Below are 21629 nucleotides of genomic sequence, written 5' to 3' on the forward strand. Positions count from 1 at the left end.
CGCCGTAACCTCCAGAAAATCTCCCTCATACGGTTGTCGCTATACTTACTGTCTCAAAACAGAACTAAATGTTAAAGAGATTATTCTTCCTTTCTTTTAGCTGACGTTAAGCACTTCCGGACAAGCTATTAATTCTTGCTCCCATGACCATGTGCCTCATATAACTTCCATGGTTTTAAATTTATTGCGAAATGTCAGGTACAAAAGGATTAGTTTCTATTCACAATAAGCGACAAACTGATGCCTGGGCAATTAAACGTAGGCCAGAGCTGAGCATCTGTCTGCAGCAACTTAGAGCTTATGCAGCAATCGAACGCCTTCTGGACGTTCAACGGGACAAGTTTAAGCCACAAAGATGAAGCAGGCTAACATATTTTACGTTTGCCAATGTTAGCCAAGAATATTTATGGCCTTCTAAGCCCTAACGTTTTTCGAAGATGGCCGTATACTGTTCTCGAGAATGTGTCCTGTGTGGTCCTATGGTTCTAGTGAGACTGGTCTATGTGGTTCGTGCAGTAGGGGCTATCATGATATGAAGGAAAGGGGCGTGGTGCAGCTGTCCCTGCAACTGCTTTGCCTCAAAGAAGAGATAAAATCGGGGGGAATTTTTTAGATGTCACATTGTGTCACAAGTGCGTGGAGTGGTCACACTGAAAGTTGTAGGTCGGACGTTCCCCTTTTTGTGTTTTCTCATCTGTTTTACTCAAGTGTAAGAATTCCTCGCTCACACATCTGAAGTTATTCGCGAGATAGCCCCTCTGTGCAGCGGCGGCTTCCAATATTAATAATAATAATCATAATAAATTTATTTCTGCCTCCAAAACTACAGTGACAGAGGACCTGCAGAAAAAGCTGCCATGAACAGCTTGACTGCGACGCAGCGCCTGTATACAAAGCACCAGCGACAGGCAATGAAAGAAAGATATACGTACGACGGCTTCATGTTTCAATTAAATGGGTGAAAAGTAGCCGAATTTATACCAAACAAAACTGTAAGACGAAACCAAATGTTATCTATTGTTATGTGCCCACAACGCCAAATTCATGTTCATCAAAGCATGATCACGCATGTTCATGACCAGCCATGTATCAAACAACAACACGTACACAGAAATCATGGACAAGCGCATTTTTCAACGGCAAATAGTTTATGAACGCAATTTTACATATATCGTAAGATTCCACTAAAACAACAAATACATCCGCAGATCTCCCCTCGGCAAGCTTACATTTTCTTTATGGTTTTCTATGGCAGTCTTAACTACTCGATGCGCGCGGTGGGCAAACTTTCAAAAGAGATTTTGCTACGCAATGGAACACTGGAATTGGAACATTGGAATATTTCAGTAAGGGTACCTTACAATATTCCGCAGTTGCCACACAGTTAAAACTGACTTCCAAGGATCCTGGCCCTGAGCTAACGAGCACAATGAAAAACAACAAAAAATAGGGGAAGCAGACACACTTATTGCCGTTTAAGGTTACCTAAAAATTTAGTAGTACATTATTTGTACATGCAACGCAGTTCTCGATAAGTGCAGGTAAACAAGTTGAACTGACAGACTTGTACGCGTTTAGAAGTGAGTGTGTATTGCAGGTGCTCTTTCCCGATGTTTATGCGCGCTGTTGGCACCAACCAGTTTTCGGGCTGTCTTAAAGGGTAACTCTTTCTTTTCTTTCAAATTTGCCGGATGGCGAATATGATCTATGGTATTTTTATTTATACTGTAAAATGAACGCTCAGCCGATATTGACATAAACCAATGATTTTGATTACACCAGTTTCTTGAAAAAAATACCTCTGCTGGGTGCTCCGTAGTTCGCATTCCAGCCGTAGCGAAGAAACTTTTTTTGCTAAATAGTAATTTTTTTGTAGAAAGGTGTATGCTGCAGAGCTCCATACAAGGTGACGGTAGTTGTTGTGAGAATTAAATAAGTGTGTTCTAAGGAAGTAGTTAAAGCGGTTTAAGAAGAATGTATCTGATGCAGTCAATCGTGCCAGTTACTCTAATTATTTTACGACGTGGTTCACGGGACCATCCCACGACATATTTGAATAAAATATTACACCAAGCCTTTTAAAATTATCAATCATTTCTATTTGTCTTGAGTTGAATATGATGGTATTGTGCAGGGAGACCGATTTGTTTTTGGACGAAAATATTAATGCTTTTTGTCATATTTTCATAGTGGGTAGAACGCACATCGTGTAAGCAGGCTCTTTGACGGCCTTGCCATAGCTTGAAGGTCAACTCTACACACCAGGGGCGGATGACTCCTGGCAGTAGGGTCTAGGAGCTTAGCCCACGATGAAATGAGCCGGGTCTCCACGTCTCCGCAGTAGGCACATGGTGCAGAACGCGCAGTAACCATGCCCAGGCATCTGTAATATCATAGTATAGGGAGCAGCTTAAGTACCTGAAGAAGAGTTATAGGCAATGGACTTTTAGTACGTGTACATTTGCTGTTTCAAATGGCTGCTTCGTCCTCATCAGCCTATAGACTTGGTATGTCCTTTGAGAGTGGCGTTCTTGGGATCTCGAAATGATAAGTGTCATTTTATACACGACAGCTGTTTGTGCCCAGTTTCACGAGATCACGACGTCGTCGATCCTGTCCCCAGCCAGATTCTTTATTATGAAAGGCACGGTAATTGCTTCACTCTCGCTACGTGCTCGCCTACGTGCCTAGTCTCGCCTACGTGCTGACTCCCAAGCACAGGCTTCTGCGCGGTGCCGCTCCGCCTCCTCCGTGGGTGTGCATAGTCCGCTCATCGTACTGACCCGACACGTGGCGAGCGCACTGGGGCGCTCTTGTGCTTGGTCCGCAGCACGTTTCCGAGATCTGGCCTCTTGTTTACGTGCAGCGTCCAGAGCACGGGCTTCTGCAACCGCCTTGACGACAACTTATCATACTGGCTCTTACACCTCGGAATAATTTTTTTTTTAATTTCAAGTACCACAGATAGTGCAATGGCCTCGTGTTTCTCACCTAGAACAACAATAATTGCTGTCACTGAAATTCTAGTAACCGAAGTAGCAAAAGTAGGGTGAATTTTTTGTCATCCTGGATAGAACTCCACAGTACCTATGCATGAACAGACTCCAGACTGCCTATGCATTAAAGGAGCCCTGCGACGTCGATAAAGCATGAGGTCTTTATTCTTTGTATGCAGAGTAAGGGGCATTGTGGCTCCTGAACGCCCAAAGAGATCACCGAAATCATAGTATTTAATATTTTAATCTTCTCCAGAAATGCTCGTTTCGAGCCGATGGTGTCGCAACGCAGCGGCCATTTTCGGCAGCGGAAATAAAGTGGCATCCAGATTGGGCGCTGTCTCTCTGGTTGGTTGTGCGTCCAACTGCATATTGCTCCTTTATACTCACGATATGGATCCAAAATATTACGTCTCAAGAGTACTCGAAGCTTTTTGAATGCCACAAAAACTAGAAAGAAGCAGTGACAGCGAACGAAAACTAATATGAATAACGCTAGGGGCGACACTTTCTGTTCCGCTTCAAACCTTCGTGGGGGCGAGCGCTGTTCAAACCACACCAAGGGGGCAGCGAAAAAAAAGCCAGTCGACACACCTTGCCCAGAAATGTGAAGAGAAAGGCCAGGCAGGAGACGGGAGGCGAGTTTGATGAGGGGGGGGGGGGCAGCCGACAGCATTGCAATCGTACCAATAAAAAACATCCGGAAGCTTCTCTTGCCCCTACCCTGTCTACGGCGCCGCGTACATAAGGGGGGGAGGGGACGCCGTCACAATTCGCGGCCGTGGGCTGCCCCAACAAAGTAACAATTGCATGCAAGCTTGCTCTGCGTGTGCGCTAGACGCAGTTCTGATTGGTGGCGCCCAATCTAAGTACCGCGTTAGTGAAATGTGTTTTCGTCTGATCTTTTCATTCCGAATTTTCAAAGTGCAATAACTTTCGTTTGCGTGCTCCGATTTCAATAATTCTTTTCGCACTGGTCTCAGGAACGCATGATAAATCGATTTAATGCTATCAATCGATACCAAGGAAAACACCGCAGTGCCCCTTTAACAGAACTTATTGGCAGCCGTGCATATCACGGAAGCCAGAGCAAGGTTCAAGTTTGGAATCAGTGATTGGTGTTAATGTTGTTTTAGTTGCCAGTGACAGCAGTCTTCTGGGTCCAGCTGCGTAGTCTTGCGGCCATTCGTTGTTGAGCATTTGGCTCCGAGGAGAGCCTTCTCCAAGGAGAGGGCGCTTCTGGGGACGGCCGTCAAGCGCGCCTACCGTTCGACTATAGGTTCAATAAGCACAGTACAACGGTGGCAAGAACACGCCCATATTTCTGAGCGCCATTAATGGCAAAATATCATTATAAGCAAACGAAACACAATCGAGGATAAAGAACAGCTGGCAGGCGTTATGAGAGATGAGGTGAATCCGACTGATTACCCGTGGAAGAAGAAAGCAAAATAAAAGTGTCCGGCGCGGGCTGGGCACTTTTTTTTTCTTTTCTTTGACCTTTGTAACATACGGTTCCCTGTGGACACCAAAATGCCCATGACTCGGTTTCCTCACCCCTACCGCGTTGCTGTCAGCTCATATGCTTCGCTCTGTTTTTCCCTTCAATGCTAACGATAGCAGAATTGAGTTTGAGCGTACTGCGTGCACGGTGTTTCACCTAAGACTTTACACAATTTTTAAAAATAGGCTTTTTGAGTTAGATGGGCGCTTTTTTCAGCATGGAATTGTCAGCAGTGTAGTACACCAGAACACAGTTAAGATGTGCTAACTAGTGGGCTAGTTAACTAGTATTGAATACTGAACTTTTTTAACTATTCCTGTTAGGATCCTTATTTACTGAGACACGTGTAGCCCAGCGTAAGTAATATCCATATCAGTTTTTAGAATTTCATAAACGCGGTTACTCTCGGCACTATGGCACAACACAACTTGACCACATCGTGACAAAATACATCAGCTTTCGAAGAGCTTGCCGCCGAAGCAACCTCTCCAGTGCACGTAATTCGCCGAAATATCCAAAAATTGTTAGACCACAGCGCCGAGGGTAAGAGCGCTGTCGAAATTCTGAAAACTGATATGGATAGTTCTTACGCTCGGACACACGCGTCTCAATAAATAAGGATCCTAAGAGTAATCGTCAAAAAGCTCAGTATTCAATATTAGTACTAGCGCGCTAGTTTGCATGTCTTAGCTGTGTTCTGATGTACTACATCGCTGAAAATGATATGCCGAAAAAAGCGCTCTTCCAACTCAAAAAAACAACTTTTTAAAAATTGTCTAAAGCCTTAGGTGATGAGACACCCTGTATACATCGAAATTGCGCAAAAGTACCTCCTAGTTGCTTCTTACGGCATCGGTGTTTGGAATTAGATGAGGTATACTTTGATTCGCCAGTACAACATAAATCTCTGTTAGGGCTGGAACGGTGCCACAAAAATATTCATGTTTTCTGGTTGCATTAATAGCTCTTGTGGTGCCTCATATAAATAATTTTTTTTTTGCACTGCGATAGCAGTACCAGCGGCACTTGGCGAAAATGCCGACTTCATCAGTATGAAGCCTCGGCGAAGTCATTGCCACCCTTAAGCCTTCTCCCCACCCCACCCACCACTACCCTCCAGAAGTGCCAACCTCCTCCGCCCATCTTAACCATCCAGAAAAATTCTGTCGTGTGTGAGAGGCCCCAGCTTAGAGTAAAAGCCTCACTGTAATCATACAGGGCAAATCCAACTGTCTCGCATCAGGCTTCATGATCGTCCTGTCAATTACTTTTATGGTCTTACGACAGGCTAGAGACCAGGCGGAAGGTGACTATGGCATAGGTTCTAGGAAAAGTAGAGCAGAGTTATTAGTAGAGTTCGCAGATAGAAATAATTTACGGATTATGAACACTTGCTTCCGCAAACGAGCAAACAGGAAGTGGACGTGGAAGAGCCCCAATGGTGAGACTAAAAATGAAATAGACTTCATACTGTGCGCTCACCCTGGCATCGTACAGGATGTGGAGGTCCTCGGAAAGGCGTGTTGTAGCGACCACAGAATGGTAAGGTCTCGTATTAGCCTAGATTTGAAGAGGGAATGGAGGAAAATGGTGAAGCGGAAGGCTATTAACAAGTTAGCATTTAGGGGGAAGGTAGAGGAATTCAGAATGTCGCTGCAGAACAGATTTTCCGCTTTAACTGAAGAAGACGACTGTAGTGGTGAAACAATGAATGATAATCTCACAGCTATCGTTACAGAGTGCGCCGCAAAAGTAGGTGGTGCGATGGTTCTACAGGATACCGGCAAGCTATCTCCGGAGACTATTAAGAAACGCCAAAGCATGAGGACGTCTAACTCCACAGACAGGATAGAACTAGCAGAGCTATCGAAGTTAATAGATAAGCGCAAGGTAGCCGACATAAGAAAGTGTAACATTGAGAAAATTGAGCGTGTTGTAAAGAACGGAGGTAGCCTAAAAGCAGTGAAGAGAAAACTGGGCATAGGTAAAAACCTGATGTATACGCTAAGAGACAAAGAGGGCAATGTCATTAGCAATATGGATAAGATGGTTAAAGTAGCCGAAGAGTTCTAAACAAATCTATACAGTAGCGAATGTAATCATCAAGTTACTGAGAGAGGCAGTCGAGCACAGCATTGGGACATCCCGCCAGTAACGAAGGAGGAAGTAAAGAAAGCCTTAGGAGCAATGCAAAGGGGAAAGCAGCTGGTGAGGATTAGGTAACAGCAGATTTGTTGATGGACGGAGGAGAGATTGTGCTAGAAAAACTAGCCACCCTGTATACGTAATGCCTTGCGACCTCGAGAGTAGCAGAAGCATGAAAGAACGCCAACATTATCTTAATTCATAAGAAAGGAGACGTTAAGGACTTGAAGAATTACAGACCGATCGGCTTACTGTCCATTGCCTACAAGGTATTTACTAAGATAATCGCTAATAGAGTCAGGGCAACCTTAGACTTCAATCAACCAAATGATCAGGCTGGCTTTCGTAAAGGATACTCGGCAATGTACCATATTAACGCTATCAATCAGGTGATAGAGAAATGCGAAGAATATAACCAACCCCTATATATAGCCTTCATTGATTACGAGAAAGCATTTGACTCAGTGTAAACCTCACCTGTCATGCAGGCATCGGGGAATCAGGGTGTGGAAGAGTGTTATGTGAAAATATTGGAAGATATTTATAACGATTGCACAGCTACTATAGTTCTCCATAAAGTCAGCAATAAAATTCCAATAAGAAAAGGTGTCAGGCAGGGAGGCACGATCTCGCCAATGCTATTCACCGCCTGCATGCTTACAGGAGGTATTCCGGGGCCAGAAATGGGAAGAGTTGGGGATAAGAGTTAATGGAGAATACCTGAGTAATTTGCGATTCGTTGATGACATTGCCTGGCCAAGCCACTCAGGACATGAACTGCAAAGCATGATCAATGAGTTAGACAGGCAGAGCAGAACGGTGGGGCTAAAAATTAACATGCAGAAAGCCAAAGCATTGTTCAACAGCCTAGCAAGCGAACAACAGTTCGCATTTGGTAGCGAGCTGCTGGAAGTAGTAAGAGAATATGTCTACTTATGGCAGGTAGCCACCGCTGATCCGGATCATGAGAGGGAAATAACTAGAACAAGAATGGGGTGGAGCGCATATGGCAGGTTTTCTCAGATCATGAATGGCAGTTTGCCAATATCCCTCAAGAGAAAAGTATACAACAGCTGTATCTTACCGGTACTCACCTATGAGGCAGAAAAGTGGAGACTAACAAAGATGGTTCAGCTTAAGTTAAGGACAACACAGCAAGCTATGGAAAGAAAAATGATAGGTGTAACGTTAAGAGATCGGAAGTTGGTGGAGTGGTTGAGGGAACAAACCTGGGTTAATGACATCTTAGTTGAAATCAAGAGGAAAAAATGGGCTTGGGCAGGGCATGTAATGCGAAGGCAAGATGACCGCTGGTCCTTAAGGGTAACGGAGTGGATTCCAAGAGAAGGCAAACGTAGCAAGGGGCGGCAGAAAGTTAGGTGGGCGGATGAGATTAAGAATTTTGCGGGGATACGGTGGCCGCAACTGGCAAAGGACAGGGTTAATTAGAGAGACATGGGAGAAGCCTTTGCCCTGCAGAGGGCGTAGTCAGGCTGATGATGATGATGATGATGATGACGACAGTGACGATCGACGCCACTCTAAAAAATTACACCAAATTTCGCCATATCATGACTGTCCTTGAGAGTTCACTCTGGTGCAGCACCAAGCAAGTCCGTGCGATGCGTTGCCGCTGGGTTTAAATATGTAGTCTACTTTTAACTGGCACACGTTACAACACGATCGATCTGCTGCCGTATTTGGCCCTTTGTATCAACCCCCGTAAGATTCAGTCGACTTCATGTGCGCGCGCACGGCACTTCGCCTTAGATTAAGGGTGGGATTGCTCTATTTTTGCTTTTTTTAGACTCCCCGCAACATTTCACGCTTTCATTTACTTGACGAGGCTTATTATTTATCACATTATTGCTTTATTTTTTTTTAAAGCATTCAAACATGTTTGAGCCAAACGGAACAGTTGTCGTTGTCGTAAGGTGCCAGCGAGTACTGTTTGTTTTAATTTCGGCAAAATATGTTTTGTTGCATTTCATTTGAGAGAACACGTGAACCGTTATCGGGCTGGGCTGTCTAATAATTGTTAAAAAGGAATCCTCTTTAAATTTATGCGGGGAAAAATTAGTCCCGAGAAGAATATTAACTATACTGTGCCATTCTGGAACTGCTAATTTTGACCTGTTACCGATCTGTTCCGTTCGCAGGACGCTCTGTGCAGCAAGAGCAGGACTGCAGCAAGATCGAGGACTGCTACGGCAGGCTGAGAACACAGTTCCAAAGTGAGCTAGAAGCGCTGCCGGGACCGGACCCTACTGAGGAGAACTTTTCGAAATACAGGCGCTTCTGCGGGTATGGCTCTGTGCTATCTGTGCGTGATTTCTGCACACACGAGGACGAAGCGCTGCATGTTACTGTGGTGTGCTTTCTTGGTTGACTGAATTCTACAGTATATTCATTCTGTGTAGGTTATTTTATGTTAGAACGTCTTGAAGTAAACCTGCGCACCATATTTAATTGAACCAGCGCTCACTGCGGCAATAGGCACCTGCAAGATTACACCATGGCGCCGAAGAGTTCAAAATCGTTTGATCTGCCTTCCCGTGCGGGGTTCTGTCGCTGCCGCTAGTGGCGCTGCAGTCACTCGCATCCCAGACTGGTTTCCAGAAGGTGTTCCTGTGTCATCCCCGTATAGCTGGTGTAGGGAAAAAAAGGACGAGGCAAAGAGTGACAACAGTTGTCTATGGCTGCGGTTGCTGATGGACGTAGTTGACGAGCGCCGCATCGTCGCTTCTGTGCTGCTCCTGAAATAAACACACACATCATTATGTTCATAAACATGTTCTTTCAGTTAAGAACCTCATGCGGTGCCATTCACTACTATCGGACAACAAAAAAGATGCTACTTTTCAAGTGGCATCAAAGGTGTGATTTACAAATCCGCTCTTCGTGAGCTGGTCTTCATTGACCTGTGGACTGGCCAACACAACTATGAGCGTCCAGGCGACTCCAAACGTTGTCAACCTCTCACAAATCATCGCGATATTTCATTTTGCAGAGCGACACCTCTTGCCCCTGGAGTAGGCAGCTTTATTTTTTATTTTATTACGGAAGTGTATTGCTTCACTTAGTAGTTTGTACATGTGGACGAGGACAAGGGAAACAGACCTAACCGATCACAAATCAGCGTTAAGTACGAAAAAAATTTGAAATCCGGTCCACGAAGCAAGTAGGTCTCGATATTTAGCATTTAGCAAAAAACAGCGATTCTCCTAATCTCTTAAACATACGTCCTTAACTCGTGCGGTGCTTAGAAACGCTTTGGAGGCAAGCAAGTAATGTGATTAAATCTCTTCTTTTCGAAGGGTCTTGTTCAATTCAAACTCGCCTTGCTCGAGGAGGGATGACTTCAAAGAATGTTCCAAGCAGCCCGGTATCGAAGCCCGCGAGAAGGTCTACGAGCAAGTCCGTGGCTTCGTGTGTGCTGACGACGAGACATCCTGGAAGCGTGAGTGTCCACAGTATGGCGTCGACACTACGCCCGTATCACGCGGCCAACAACCCCTTTCACAAACGCGCAAACGGCGAAGCACGAATTTCGTTTCTTTATTTATTTTTTTTGGCGGCATTCCGTTCCAAAATGCGTGCGACGGCTGTGCGCGCATCCACGACAGGCCAACGGATTCCACATTGTAAGTGAGAGTAGAGTATGGCAGGACGTTCGCACACACCTGGGTAGATTCGAGATCATTGGCCAGGGTTGATGTTTGAAGAAAATGGACATCAAACCCGCTCACTCAGCCTTCAATGGAAACGACGTTACGGGACCCTTGAGGGTTTCGCGTTCACATGAGGCAGACGACACGTCGTCGTTAGTTCTGTACCAGGATGGGATGTAATGTATGTGAACAGGCCAGTGGCGTGAACCCTTCGGTCCTGTTAACGGATACCGGGCCACGACTGAACTAGAAACCATTCGCATGCAGTCTGTCGTGTCCTTTTTTCGGTGATAATTGCAGCGTTATGCCAGTCAGTTTTGTAATTGTCCAGGTGCATGTGCTCACCAATTGCATTTGCCTGATTCTTGTTCTTTTAAATATTACTGCGATGTTATTTTACTCTTCGAGTAAGTTTTAAGGGTGTAAATGCGATTGAGGTCGCCACGCAGAACCTCGTACATTGCCAGCACAAAACAGAAGTCCGGTAACCTGCTTTTCGTATTCACCAGCTTGTTGCGATGCTTGATTATGGCACTTACGCAAAATAGAGATCACCGCTTGCAAAGGCCTTGGCTAAGGTTTCGGTTACGCCTTTTATGTAAGGAGTGCCGGAACGATAGCAGTATATACTATACGTTCCGTTACCCAGTACTACAGTCAAGAACGCTGCTTGTTGCCCTTCCATTAAAACGGTGGCTGGCGTAGCAACTCACGCAAACCCGGTGTGTGGTACGAATTTCTTTGCCCATGCCTTCCTTGTCGGAGCAGAAGAACATGTTTGCCCACGACGTTTTGGATAAAAATGACATCTGTCAGGAACAAAAGTATCCAGGACTAGCTAATGACGACCTCGGCGTATTGCAGCCGTGTTTGCTGCTAATGATCATCTGATTTTACCAGCATTCGTCAGAAAAGTCCGACTTGCACCTCCAGAAGTGTTATTTCGAACCATCGGCCGATAACAAAGCTGGAGACGCGAGAGCGCCAACCAGAGATATTCTTTGATAGTACAACTGCGATAAACTTATATCTACGCAAGTTCTGCCTTTGTAGTTGACTATCTCGGTCAGGTGAGCACACACTGCAGTTCGCGACAAACGCCTCATTGTGCTGTTCCTGGTAAACTTGAAGAACCTCCCCTTCAGCAGGGTTTCGTTGCGCGCCTGACACTGTCGATTTTCCCGCGTGCGGTGCACCATTTCAGTCCCACTCATTTTCGTCATAGCACTGACGAAAAGGGTGCCTGCAATAACGAAATCAGTGGTTCGTATTCAAGGTTTTAAAGTGCTATCGCATAGCGCTAGTCGCCGCCGCAATCCAACTTGACGTATTCAGCACGAAACGAGCCACGCAGACAGCACGAGAAGGGACGCAGTTCTAGCTGTGTTCCGTCCCGAATTCTTCCTTTTTAGTCTCTAGTCGCGTTGTAAGTTCTATGATACTGCAGAACAAGCTATCCCGCCAAAACACCTTAACGCGGCAACCAGAGAGCCTAGGCCGGCACGCATTCACGCGGTCGTACTGAGCGTGACAGTACAATAAAAAATATTAGAAGGCTCAAACCAGGAACCTCGAACTAAAAGCTGGACCGAGAGAAGAAAAACGATAAAACAAGGATACGTTAGAATGCGACGCTAAGTTTTCGTGCGCTTTCATCAGTACACTGAATGACGTCAAGCCGGGGGATGATTTGCAGGCTTCATGGGCATCATGAGCGCGACAACCAATGACCCGTGCAAGGGCGCTTTGGAAGCGACAAAACAAGTCCTCGGCGGCAAGTTGGAGGAATGTGGGTATGTACATGTTGTTGATGATTTTCATGCACTCACTCCCTCACAGCCACATTACCGAGAACAATGAGTACGTGGTTAAACGTGCGGCTCTCTTTACAATTGGCAGCTCAGTAAGTTGTCTGAACCATGGTTTGCATCTGGTCAGTTTTCCTGCCCTGTATATATATATATATATATATATATATATATATATATATATATATATATATAGACTACATGTGTTCTTAGTGTCTCTTTTGTGCTTGGTAGTGCCCTACCCAAGTATCAAAGATTGCGAGTTTCGTAAAGGTCAAATAGACAAGATCAGGAACCTGTGTATTCAATTAAATTCATTATATATATATATATATATATATATATATATATATGTATATATATGTATGTATATGTATATGTATATGTATATGTATATGTATATGTATATGTATATGTATGTATATGTATGTATATATATATGTATATATATATATATATATATATATATATATATATATATATATATATATATATAATGAATTTAATTGAATACACAGGTTCCTGATCTTGTCTATTTGACCTTTACGAAACTCGCAATCTTTGATACTTGGGTAGGGCACTACCAAGCACAAAAGAGACACTAAGAACACATGTAGTCTATATATATATATATATATATATATATATATATATATATATATATATATATATATATATATATATATATATATATATATATATATATACTGATTATACTCCATGTCTGTTGTGATGAATTATACGCTGGAGAGCCAGACGCCGCATACACTTATTCTGGCTGCTGCATGCATGTTAGCTTTCCACAGAAGAAACGGTCCAGGTGTATGTGCGCTTTATGGCCAGGATTATCGCTGTCGTTTAATAAGTTCGTTTCGCACAAGCCGAATTTATTTATTTTAAGCGTATGCTAATAAAATAGATATCCGCGTATGTTCCTTTATGAATGCGCAAGTCCCTCAGGTAGCGAAGAGTAGAGCTAAACAAAATACAAGAAACCATTCTGCTTTTTTGACAAAACAGGGCGACAGCTGAACACAAGCGCAGTGAGCACTGAGGGGTGTCACTGCTTACACGGCATCCAAGAATTATCTTGCAAGACTCATGACGCGCAGCAAGGAAACGTGTAGCTTTCCCAAACGAAAGTCTCGGTGCTCTCGTTTTAGCGCGTGCATTGGTTCCCTACATCTCACTGTTTCCCTGCCCTACTGCACGAAACACCTGCACGGGCGGACCGCCGATATACACCTAATTCCAGTACACACTCTCTACGAAGGAAGCTGTCTATATATCGGCACCTACAGACAAACAGGCGTCTTCCCTTCGCCCCAAAACCGGCAAACAAGTCACCTCACCATGTCCAACTCGTAGATCCGCCACCCCACAAGAGCTTCGTGGAACATTGGCTGCGCTTTCCCTTGCCAGACCAGCTTTTGCTGGTCCGCCGTGCGCGGGAGATGGCCTACTTTAATAATGTTTCGTCTCTCTCTCTCATCCTTGCTGGCGCAGGACGGTGAAGAAGCTTTTCGGCGAGTGCGGAGCGCAGAAACGTTTCCCAATTGACCAGCTGGAGACCGGCATGGACCTCCTTGGGTGCCAGCAGCAAGCACCCACGACATCAGGTAACGGCGGTGCTATGACACAGGCGCGCGACCAGGAACGGCGTGATACAAGTATTTTGTGTATTCTTGGGCTCCGCGCATGAAGCAAGAGGCTAGCAAAGTCGACGGCCGCATCCTCAAGAGTAGACGCCGAAATAATCTCGCAGCCAGCTTGACAGTAGGGCCTCAGAAAGCGAGTTGTAGATGGCAGCCCACGCGCTTTCCACTGCGCCCATTTGTGTCTTGCGGTCGCACTGCAGACGGGGACGATGAAAGGATTCTTGACGTACTTACGAGGCACGCACACCATTAGTGAAAAATATGCTGGTCACCAGGCACGCTTCTTGTGCGCGCGCTGTGAGGCTTTTTTTTTTAATTACCCCGAAACTACCTAGGTTGAGGGAGAACTGTACACTCTCCTCAGCAAGCCGTTCATAGCGCGCTAGAAAAGCTCCCCAACGTGGCCTGTCAGCAGCAAATACCGGTGGCCTATATACCGGATGCTTCAAGAAAGCCGGCCCTCATTTTTAAAAATATGGTGTTTGACGTAAAGAGAAGCTTTTTGCGGCATGGTTACATCGCGCCGAAATACGAAATACATGCACCTTAGAGAAGCTTGCAGGCAAAGCAACCCCTCCTGTGCACATAACTCGTCGAAATAGCCAAAATTTGTTGAGCCACAGCTACGGTGTTTTTTAAATACTAGTGTTGGCGGATGTCAAAAAACAGGCGAATGATGTTAACTAGTAAAGTGATTAACTAATTCAGAAAACGCAGTTACCCTCGGCGCTGTGACCCAAGAATTATTGGCTACATCGCGCCGAAATACGAAATACATGCACCTTAGAGAAGCTTGCAGGCAAAGCAACCCCTCCTGTGCACATAACTCGTCGAAATAGCCAAAATTTGTTGAGCCACAGCTACGGTGTTTTTTAAATACTAGTGTTGGCGGATGTCAAAAAACAGGCGAATGATGTTAACTAGTAAAGTGATTAACTAATTCAGAAAACGCAGTTACCCTCGGCGCTGTGACCCAAGAATTATTGGCTACATCGCGCCGAAATACGAAATACATGCACCTTAGAGAAGCTTGCAGGCAAAGCAACCCCTCCTGTGCACATAACTCGTCGAAATAGCCAAAATTTGTTGAGCCACAGCTACGGTGTTTTTTAAATACTAGTGTTGGCGGATGTCAAAAAACAGGCGAATGATGTTAACTAGTAAAGTGATTAACTAATTCAGAAAACGCAGTTACCCTCGGCGCTGTGACCCAAGAATTATTGGCTACATCGCGCCGAAATACGAAATACATGCACCTTAGAGAAGCTTGCAGGCAAAGCAACCCCTCCTGTGCACATAACTCGTCGAAATAGCCAAAATTTGTTGAGCCACAGCTACGGTGTTTTTTAAATACTAGTGTTGGCGGATGTCAAAAAACAGGCGAATGATGTTAACTAGTAAAGTGATTAACTAATTCAGAAAACGCAGTTACCCTCGGCGCTGTGACCCAAGAATTATTGGCTACATCGCGCCGAAATACGAAATACATGCACCTTAGAGAAGCTTGCAGGCAAAGCAACCCCTCCTGTGCACATAACTCGTCGAAATAGCCAAAATTTGTTGAGCCACAGCTACGGTGTTTTTTAAATACTAGTGTTGGCGGATGTCAAAAAACAGGCGAATGATGTTAACTAGTAAAGTGATTAACTAATTCAGAAAACGCAGTTACCCTCGGCGCTGTGACCCAAGAATTATTGGCTACATCGCGCCGAAATACGAAATACATGCACCTTAGAGAAGCTTGCAGGCAAAGCAACCCCTCCTGTGCACATAACTCGTCGAAATAGCCAAAATTTGTTGAGCCACAGCTACGGTGTTTTTTAAATACTAGTGTTGGCGGATGTCAAAAAACAGGCGAATGATGTTAACTAGTAAAGTGATTAACTAATTCAGAAAACGCAGTTACCCTCGGCGCTGTGACCCAAGAATTATTGGCTACATCGCGCCGAAATACGAAATACATGCACCTTAGAGAAGCTTGCAGGCAAAGCAACCCCTCCTGTGCACATAACTCGTCGAAATAGCCAAAATTTGTTGAGCCACAGCTACGGTGTTTTTTAAATACTAGTGTTGGCGGATGTCAAAAAACAGGCGAATGATGTTAACTAGTAAAGTGATTAACTAATTCAGAAAACGCAGTTACCCTCGGCGCTGTGACCCAAGAATTATTGGCTACATCGCGCCGAAATACGAAATACATGCACCTTAGAGAAGCTTGCAGGCAAAGCAACCCCTCCTGTGCACATAACTCGTCGAAATAGCCAAAATTTGTTGAGCCACAGCTACGGTGTTTTTTAAATACTAGTGTTGGCGGATGTCAAAAAACAGGCGAATGATGTTAACTAGTAAAGTGATTAACTAATTCAGAAAACGCAGTTACCCTCGGCGCTGTGACCCAAGAATTATTGGCTACATCGCGCCGAAATACGAAATACATGCACCTTAGAGAAGCTTGCAGGCAAAGCAACCCCTCCTGTGCACATAACTCGTCGAAATAGCCAAAATTTGTTGAGCCACAGCTACGGTGTTTTTTAAATACTAGTGTTGGCGGATGTCAAAAAACAGGCGAATGATGTTAACTAGTAAAGTGATTAACTAATTCAGAAAACGCAGTTACCCTCGGCGCTGTGACCCAAGAATTATTGGCTACATCGCGCCGAAATACGAAATACATGCACCTTAGAGAAGCTTGCAGGCAAAGCAACCCCTCCTGTGCACATAACTCGTCGAAATAGCCAAAATTTGTTGAGCCACAGCTACGGTGTTTTTTAAATACTAGTGTTGGCGGATGTCAAAAAACAGGCGAATGATGTTAACTAGTAAAGTGATTAACTAATTCAGAAAACGCAGTTACCCTCGGCGCTGTGACCCAAGAATTATTGGCTACATCGCGCCGAAATACGAAATACATGCACCTTAGAGAAGCTTGCAGGCAAAGCAACCCCTCCTGTGCACATAACTCGTCGAAATAGCCAAAATTTGTTGAGCCACAGCTACGGTGTTTTTTAAATACTAGTGTTGGCGGATGTCAAAAAACAGGCGAATGATGTTAACTAGTAAAGTGATTAACTAATTCAGAAAACGCAGTTACCCTCGGCGCTGTGACCCAAGAATTATTGGCTACATCGCGCCGAAATACGAAATACATGCACCTTAGAGAAGCTTGCAGGCAAAGCAACCCCTCCTGTGCACATAACTCGTCGAAATAGCCAAAATTTGTTGAGCCACAGCTACGGTGTTTTTTAAATACTAGTGTTGGCGGATGTCAAAAAACAGGCGAATGATGTTAACTAGTAAAGTGATTAACTAATTCAGAAAACGCAGTTACCCTCGGCGCTGTGACCCAAGAATTATTGGCTACATCGCGCCGAAATACGAAATACATGCACCTTAGAGAAGCTTGCAGGCAAAGCAACCCCTCCTGTGCACATAACTCGTCGAAATAGCCAAAATTTGTTGAGCCACAGCTACGGTGTTTTTTAAATACTAGTGTTGGCGGATGTCAAAAAACAGGCGAATGATGTTAACTAGTAAAGTGATTAACTAATTCAGAAAACGCAGTTACCCTCGGCGCTGTGACCCAAGAATTATTGGCTACATCGCGCCGAAATACGAAATACATGCACCTTAGAGAAGCTTGCAGGCAAAGCAACCCCTCCTGTGCACATAACTCGTCGAAATAGCCAAAATTTGTTGAGCCACAGCTACGGTGTTTTTTAAATACTAGTGTTGGCGGATGTCAAAAAACAGGCGAATGATGTTAACTAGTAAAGTGATTAACTAATTCAGAAAACGCAGTTACCCTCGGCGCTGTGACCCAAGAATTATTGGCTACATCGCGCCGAAATACGAAATACATGCACCTTAGAGAAGCTTGCAGGCAAAGCAACCCCTCCTGTGCACATAACTCGTCGAAATAGCCAAAATTTGTTGAGCCACAGCTACGGTGTTTTTTAAATACTAGTGTTGGCGGATGTCAAAAAACAGGCGAATGATGTTAACTAGTAAAGTGATTAACTAAATTCTCGTCAACAACTTTTTCACTATCACCGATAGGCAGCTGACTGCAATTATAGATTTGTAGCCGGCCGTTAGTAATAACCAAATCAGTTTTTTTTTATAATTTCGAAAACGTGACTACCCTCGCCGCTGTGGCTCCACTACGTTAGGCCATTGCACTGAAAAAAATTACTGCCTGATCTATCACGCACTGCGCTTTTAGTATTTTTTTTTCCTTGTAGTAATAAAGAATGCGTTCCCGTGCAGGTTGCTGTGGCTGCCAAGTACGACACATCGTGTTAATTTGCATCGCGCGCGCATTGAACTGTACATACTGGGTGCTTCACCTAAAATGTTCTGCAATTTGTAAAAATAGGCTTTTTGAGTTAGAAAGGAGTTTTTTTTCGACATAGCATTGTGAGCGGTGTAGTACGTCAGAATACAGCTAAGACGTGCTAACTAGCAGACTGGTTAACTAATACTGAATAGTTAACTTTTTAACTATTACAGTTAGTTTCCTTTTTTTAGAGGTGTATAACCCACCGTAAGTAATATCCATATAACTTTTTAGAATTCAGAAAACGCAGTTACCCTCGGCCCTGTGACCCAAGAATTATTGGCTACATCGCGCCGAAATACGAAATACATGCACCTTAGAGAAGCTTGCAGGCAAAGCAACCCCTCCTGTGCACATAACTCGTCGAAATAGCCAAAATTTGTTGAGCCACAGCTACGGTGTTTCTTAAATTCTAAAAACCCACAGTGGTCTACACATCTCTCAGTAAATAACAACAGAAATAGTTAAAAAGTTGACTACTCAATATTAATTAACGAGCCTGCCACGTCTTGACTGTGTTCTCACACGCTGCGGCGCTAAAAATGCCGTTCCGAAAAAAGCGCGCATCTAACAAAAAAAACTATTTCAAAAAATTGCAGAACATCTTAGGCGAGACACCCGGTATGTATGCGCTGCGCGTGGCAAGAAACGTAGTTGAAGTCAGTGCTTTGTGGTTTGGGATGCCTCCCTGTTGCCCGTGTATGTTGTTGCGCTGTGTGAATACAAGCGTGAAGTCCCAACTGGCTCAACAATTCGTTTCGAACTATTTTGTACCTTTGCCGGTGCCTTTTTTTGCGTGTGTGTGTGTTGTGTGTGTGTTGTGTGTGCTGTGTGTTTGTGTGTGTGCTGAGTGTGCGTGCGTGCGTGCATGCGTGTGTGTGTGTGTGTGTGTGTGTGTGTGTGTGTGTGTGTGCGTGCGTGCGTGTGTGCGTGCGTGCGTGTGTGCGTGTGTGTGTGTGTGTGTGTGTGTGTGTGTGTGTGTGTGTGTGCGTGTGTGTGTGTGTGTGTGTGTGTGTGTGTGTGTGCGCGTGTGTGCGCGTGTGTGCGCGTGTGTGCGCGTGTGTGTGCGTGTGTGCGTGCGTGCGCTCCAGCAGCGTCACTCGAATTAATGTCCAGCCGCGCCCATCCCTTTGCTTTTATTGCATGATCGAGCTTCCCTTAGCCCCAGTCAGAGAGTTCTAAGCAATAAAAGATTCGAGAACTACAGTGACCGAGTCTTTGCAGGAGCTCCTATGAGAGAGTGATCGTTCTCGAAAGGGATACAGGTGATACTGAATACGGTTCGTTTTTCAAGTGATTTAGCCCAAGTGAAGTTGTAATCGCTTGGCCAACGCAGAAATATTCTTAACTAGTGCCTGAGAGAGGAGCTGAAGATTAGAGCGATTCCCATAATAAAAAAAAAAGCTTCGCGGCTGTCGAATAATACTAGTCGACCATTGGAGGTTATTTAACTCCCATACACGCACAAAACAAAAAAAAAGAATTGGTGAGCGGTCATTTTCGCGTTCTGCCCGCGCCAAAATGTGGCCGCTAGTGCAGGCGAGCATGACGCTGGCAGCCTCGCTGTCAGTGCCAGGACGCCAAGGCCACTGAGCCGGGCAGCTCGGAGTGTGGTCGGTTCCCCGCGTCTGAGCGGGAACTCGGATTTTCTCCCCCTTCGCAGCGCCCCAGCCCGGGCCTGGTCACCATGGAGAGCTGCAGTGTCACAAAGACGAAGCCGAGAAGTGCCTAAAAGATGTGGTCAGGGATCTGGCGACTTCCTTTGGATTTAAGCAAGGCGATGCGATGCAGGAACAGCCCGCTTGCACGTAAGAAAATCAGGCTTCAATTGCAGACGGTTGACGCTAGGAGTAGAAAAATTTCTACAGCTCTGTGCTGTCATTTACGTTTGCGTAAAGTGTCCGGTATATGAGGTAACTGCACGGATACGGCCGCTTTCGGAAACCGTTTATGCATCAACGCTAATGGAAAGTTAGCACTGCGTCTGTACTTTATAAGCCAAAGGAACAGAACAGAAAATGGAAGGCCTATAGACAGAAGTTGGTGACAACGAGCTGACAGTACTTACACTAACATTCCAGAAGGCATTAGCAACCTTAGAATGAAAATGAAAACTTTATACCGTTCCTTAGGGTGCCTCGATGCCGTTCCTTCAGTTACCCTGACTCCTCCCGTTGCTACTGTGATCCTGTTCTCGTAACGTTATTCGGAGGTTGTTATTGCCAACTAAACGCTTGGTGTTCACATAAAACTCCAGCCGGTGGTAAATGTTGTCCGATGCTTATTTCCTGATCTTACGCCGTTACATCGAGCCACTCAATGCAAAGTACACTTATTCGTTCTGTATTCGCACCATTATCAGTGCAATGCGAAATGTAATCAATTTATAGGAACCAGAACACGCTCTTTTCCGCGTTTCTACATTCCCCCAGAGGGCGGGAGGGGGAGGTGGGGGAGGGGGGCAAGAGGTATCATTCATGTTTTTGCTAAGGGTAACGCGCCAAATGCACGGTAAACAAATGGTCACGCTCTGGTGTCGCATGATAGACTGATCTAATAATGCGAATGATGTAATCAAGTTGTACGCCGTTCGTTTCAGGCTGTGTAAAGTGATATTAGGTTTCAGCGGATGTGAACCAGAATATTCAAAAATACGCTTTTTGATATAAAGAGACGGTGCCTGCAGCATTGTAATACCAGGGCTGGCAAACATCGGGAAACAGGTAAATCATCTGAACTATTAAGCTGATTACGTAATTGATAATAGTTAACTTGATAACTATTAGAGTTGGGCGCCTGATTTCAATAAGCGATTTGTAGCTGAGCGTTATTAATAGCTATATCATTTTTTTTAGAATTTCGAAAACGCGGTTACCCGCGGCGCTGTGGCTCAGCAGATTGTGGCCTTCGTGCACGCGTTTCAAATGTCTCCCGTCTTCGGCATGCTGGCTGCGACGCCCACCCGTTAACGTCGCTCAGTGGCGCACATGCCACGTGACCTTTTAGCCATCCGTGCTGGGTTGCTCACCGCTGCTCTGTGCTCCAGAGCAGACGGGAGAATGAAGGTTATGTGAAACGTGCGCCACAGACTGAAGTCAATTGTTGAGCGTTGCAATTGTTGAGCGATGAAACGCGCGCGCGAAGGCAAAAATTTGGTTTGGTTTATTAGGGTATAACGTCCCAAAGCGACTCAGGCTATGAGGGACGCCGTAGTGAAGGGCTCCGGAAATTTCGACCACCTGGGGTTCTTTAACGTGCACTGCAATCGCACAGAACACGGGCCTCTAGAATTTCGCCTCCATCGAAATTCTAGCCGCCGCGTCCGGGATCGAACCCGCGTCTTTCGCGTCAGCAGCCGAGCGCCGTAACTACTCAGCCACCGCGGCAGGGCGAGGCCCAGTGCCGATTGTTGAGGCCCCGTGCCGATTGTAATCGCGTTTTAAAAATTCTAAATATTACCAACGGCCAAGTCTCTACAAGTCTCTATTTAAACCTGGCGCTTAACTATAAT

General features: G+C 45.1%; 1 protein-coding gene across 2 annotated transcripts in view; it reads left to right on the forward strand.

Moving 5' to 3' along the window:
* Window positions 1-21629, forward strand: part of LOC149354136 (uncharacterized) — a 78634-nt gene that overhangs the window by 25429 nt on the left and 31576 nt on the right. For both annotated transcript variants that reach the window (XM_089583075.1, XM_089583076.1), the window contains exons 3-7: window positions 8805-8949; window positions 9963-10105; window positions 12013-12109; window positions 13631-13743; window positions 19782-19926. In XM_089583075.1, the coding sequence (XP_089439201.1) occupies window positions 8805-8949; window positions 9963-10105; window positions 12013-12109; window positions 13631-13743; window positions 19782-19926 (643 nt within the window). The remainder of the gene's footprint in view (window positions 1-8804; window positions 8950-9962; window positions 10106-12012; window positions 12110-13630; window positions 13744-19781; window positions 19927-21629) is intronic.

This window comes from Amblyomma mixtum, chromosome 3, assembly GCF_055824585.1.
Source record: "Amblyomma mixtum isolate Tamu chromosome 3, ASM5582458v1, whole genome shotgun sequence".
NCBI classification, from domain to species: Eukaryota; Metazoa; Arthropoda; class Arachnida; order Ixodida; family Ixodidae; genus Amblyomma; species Amblyomma mixtum.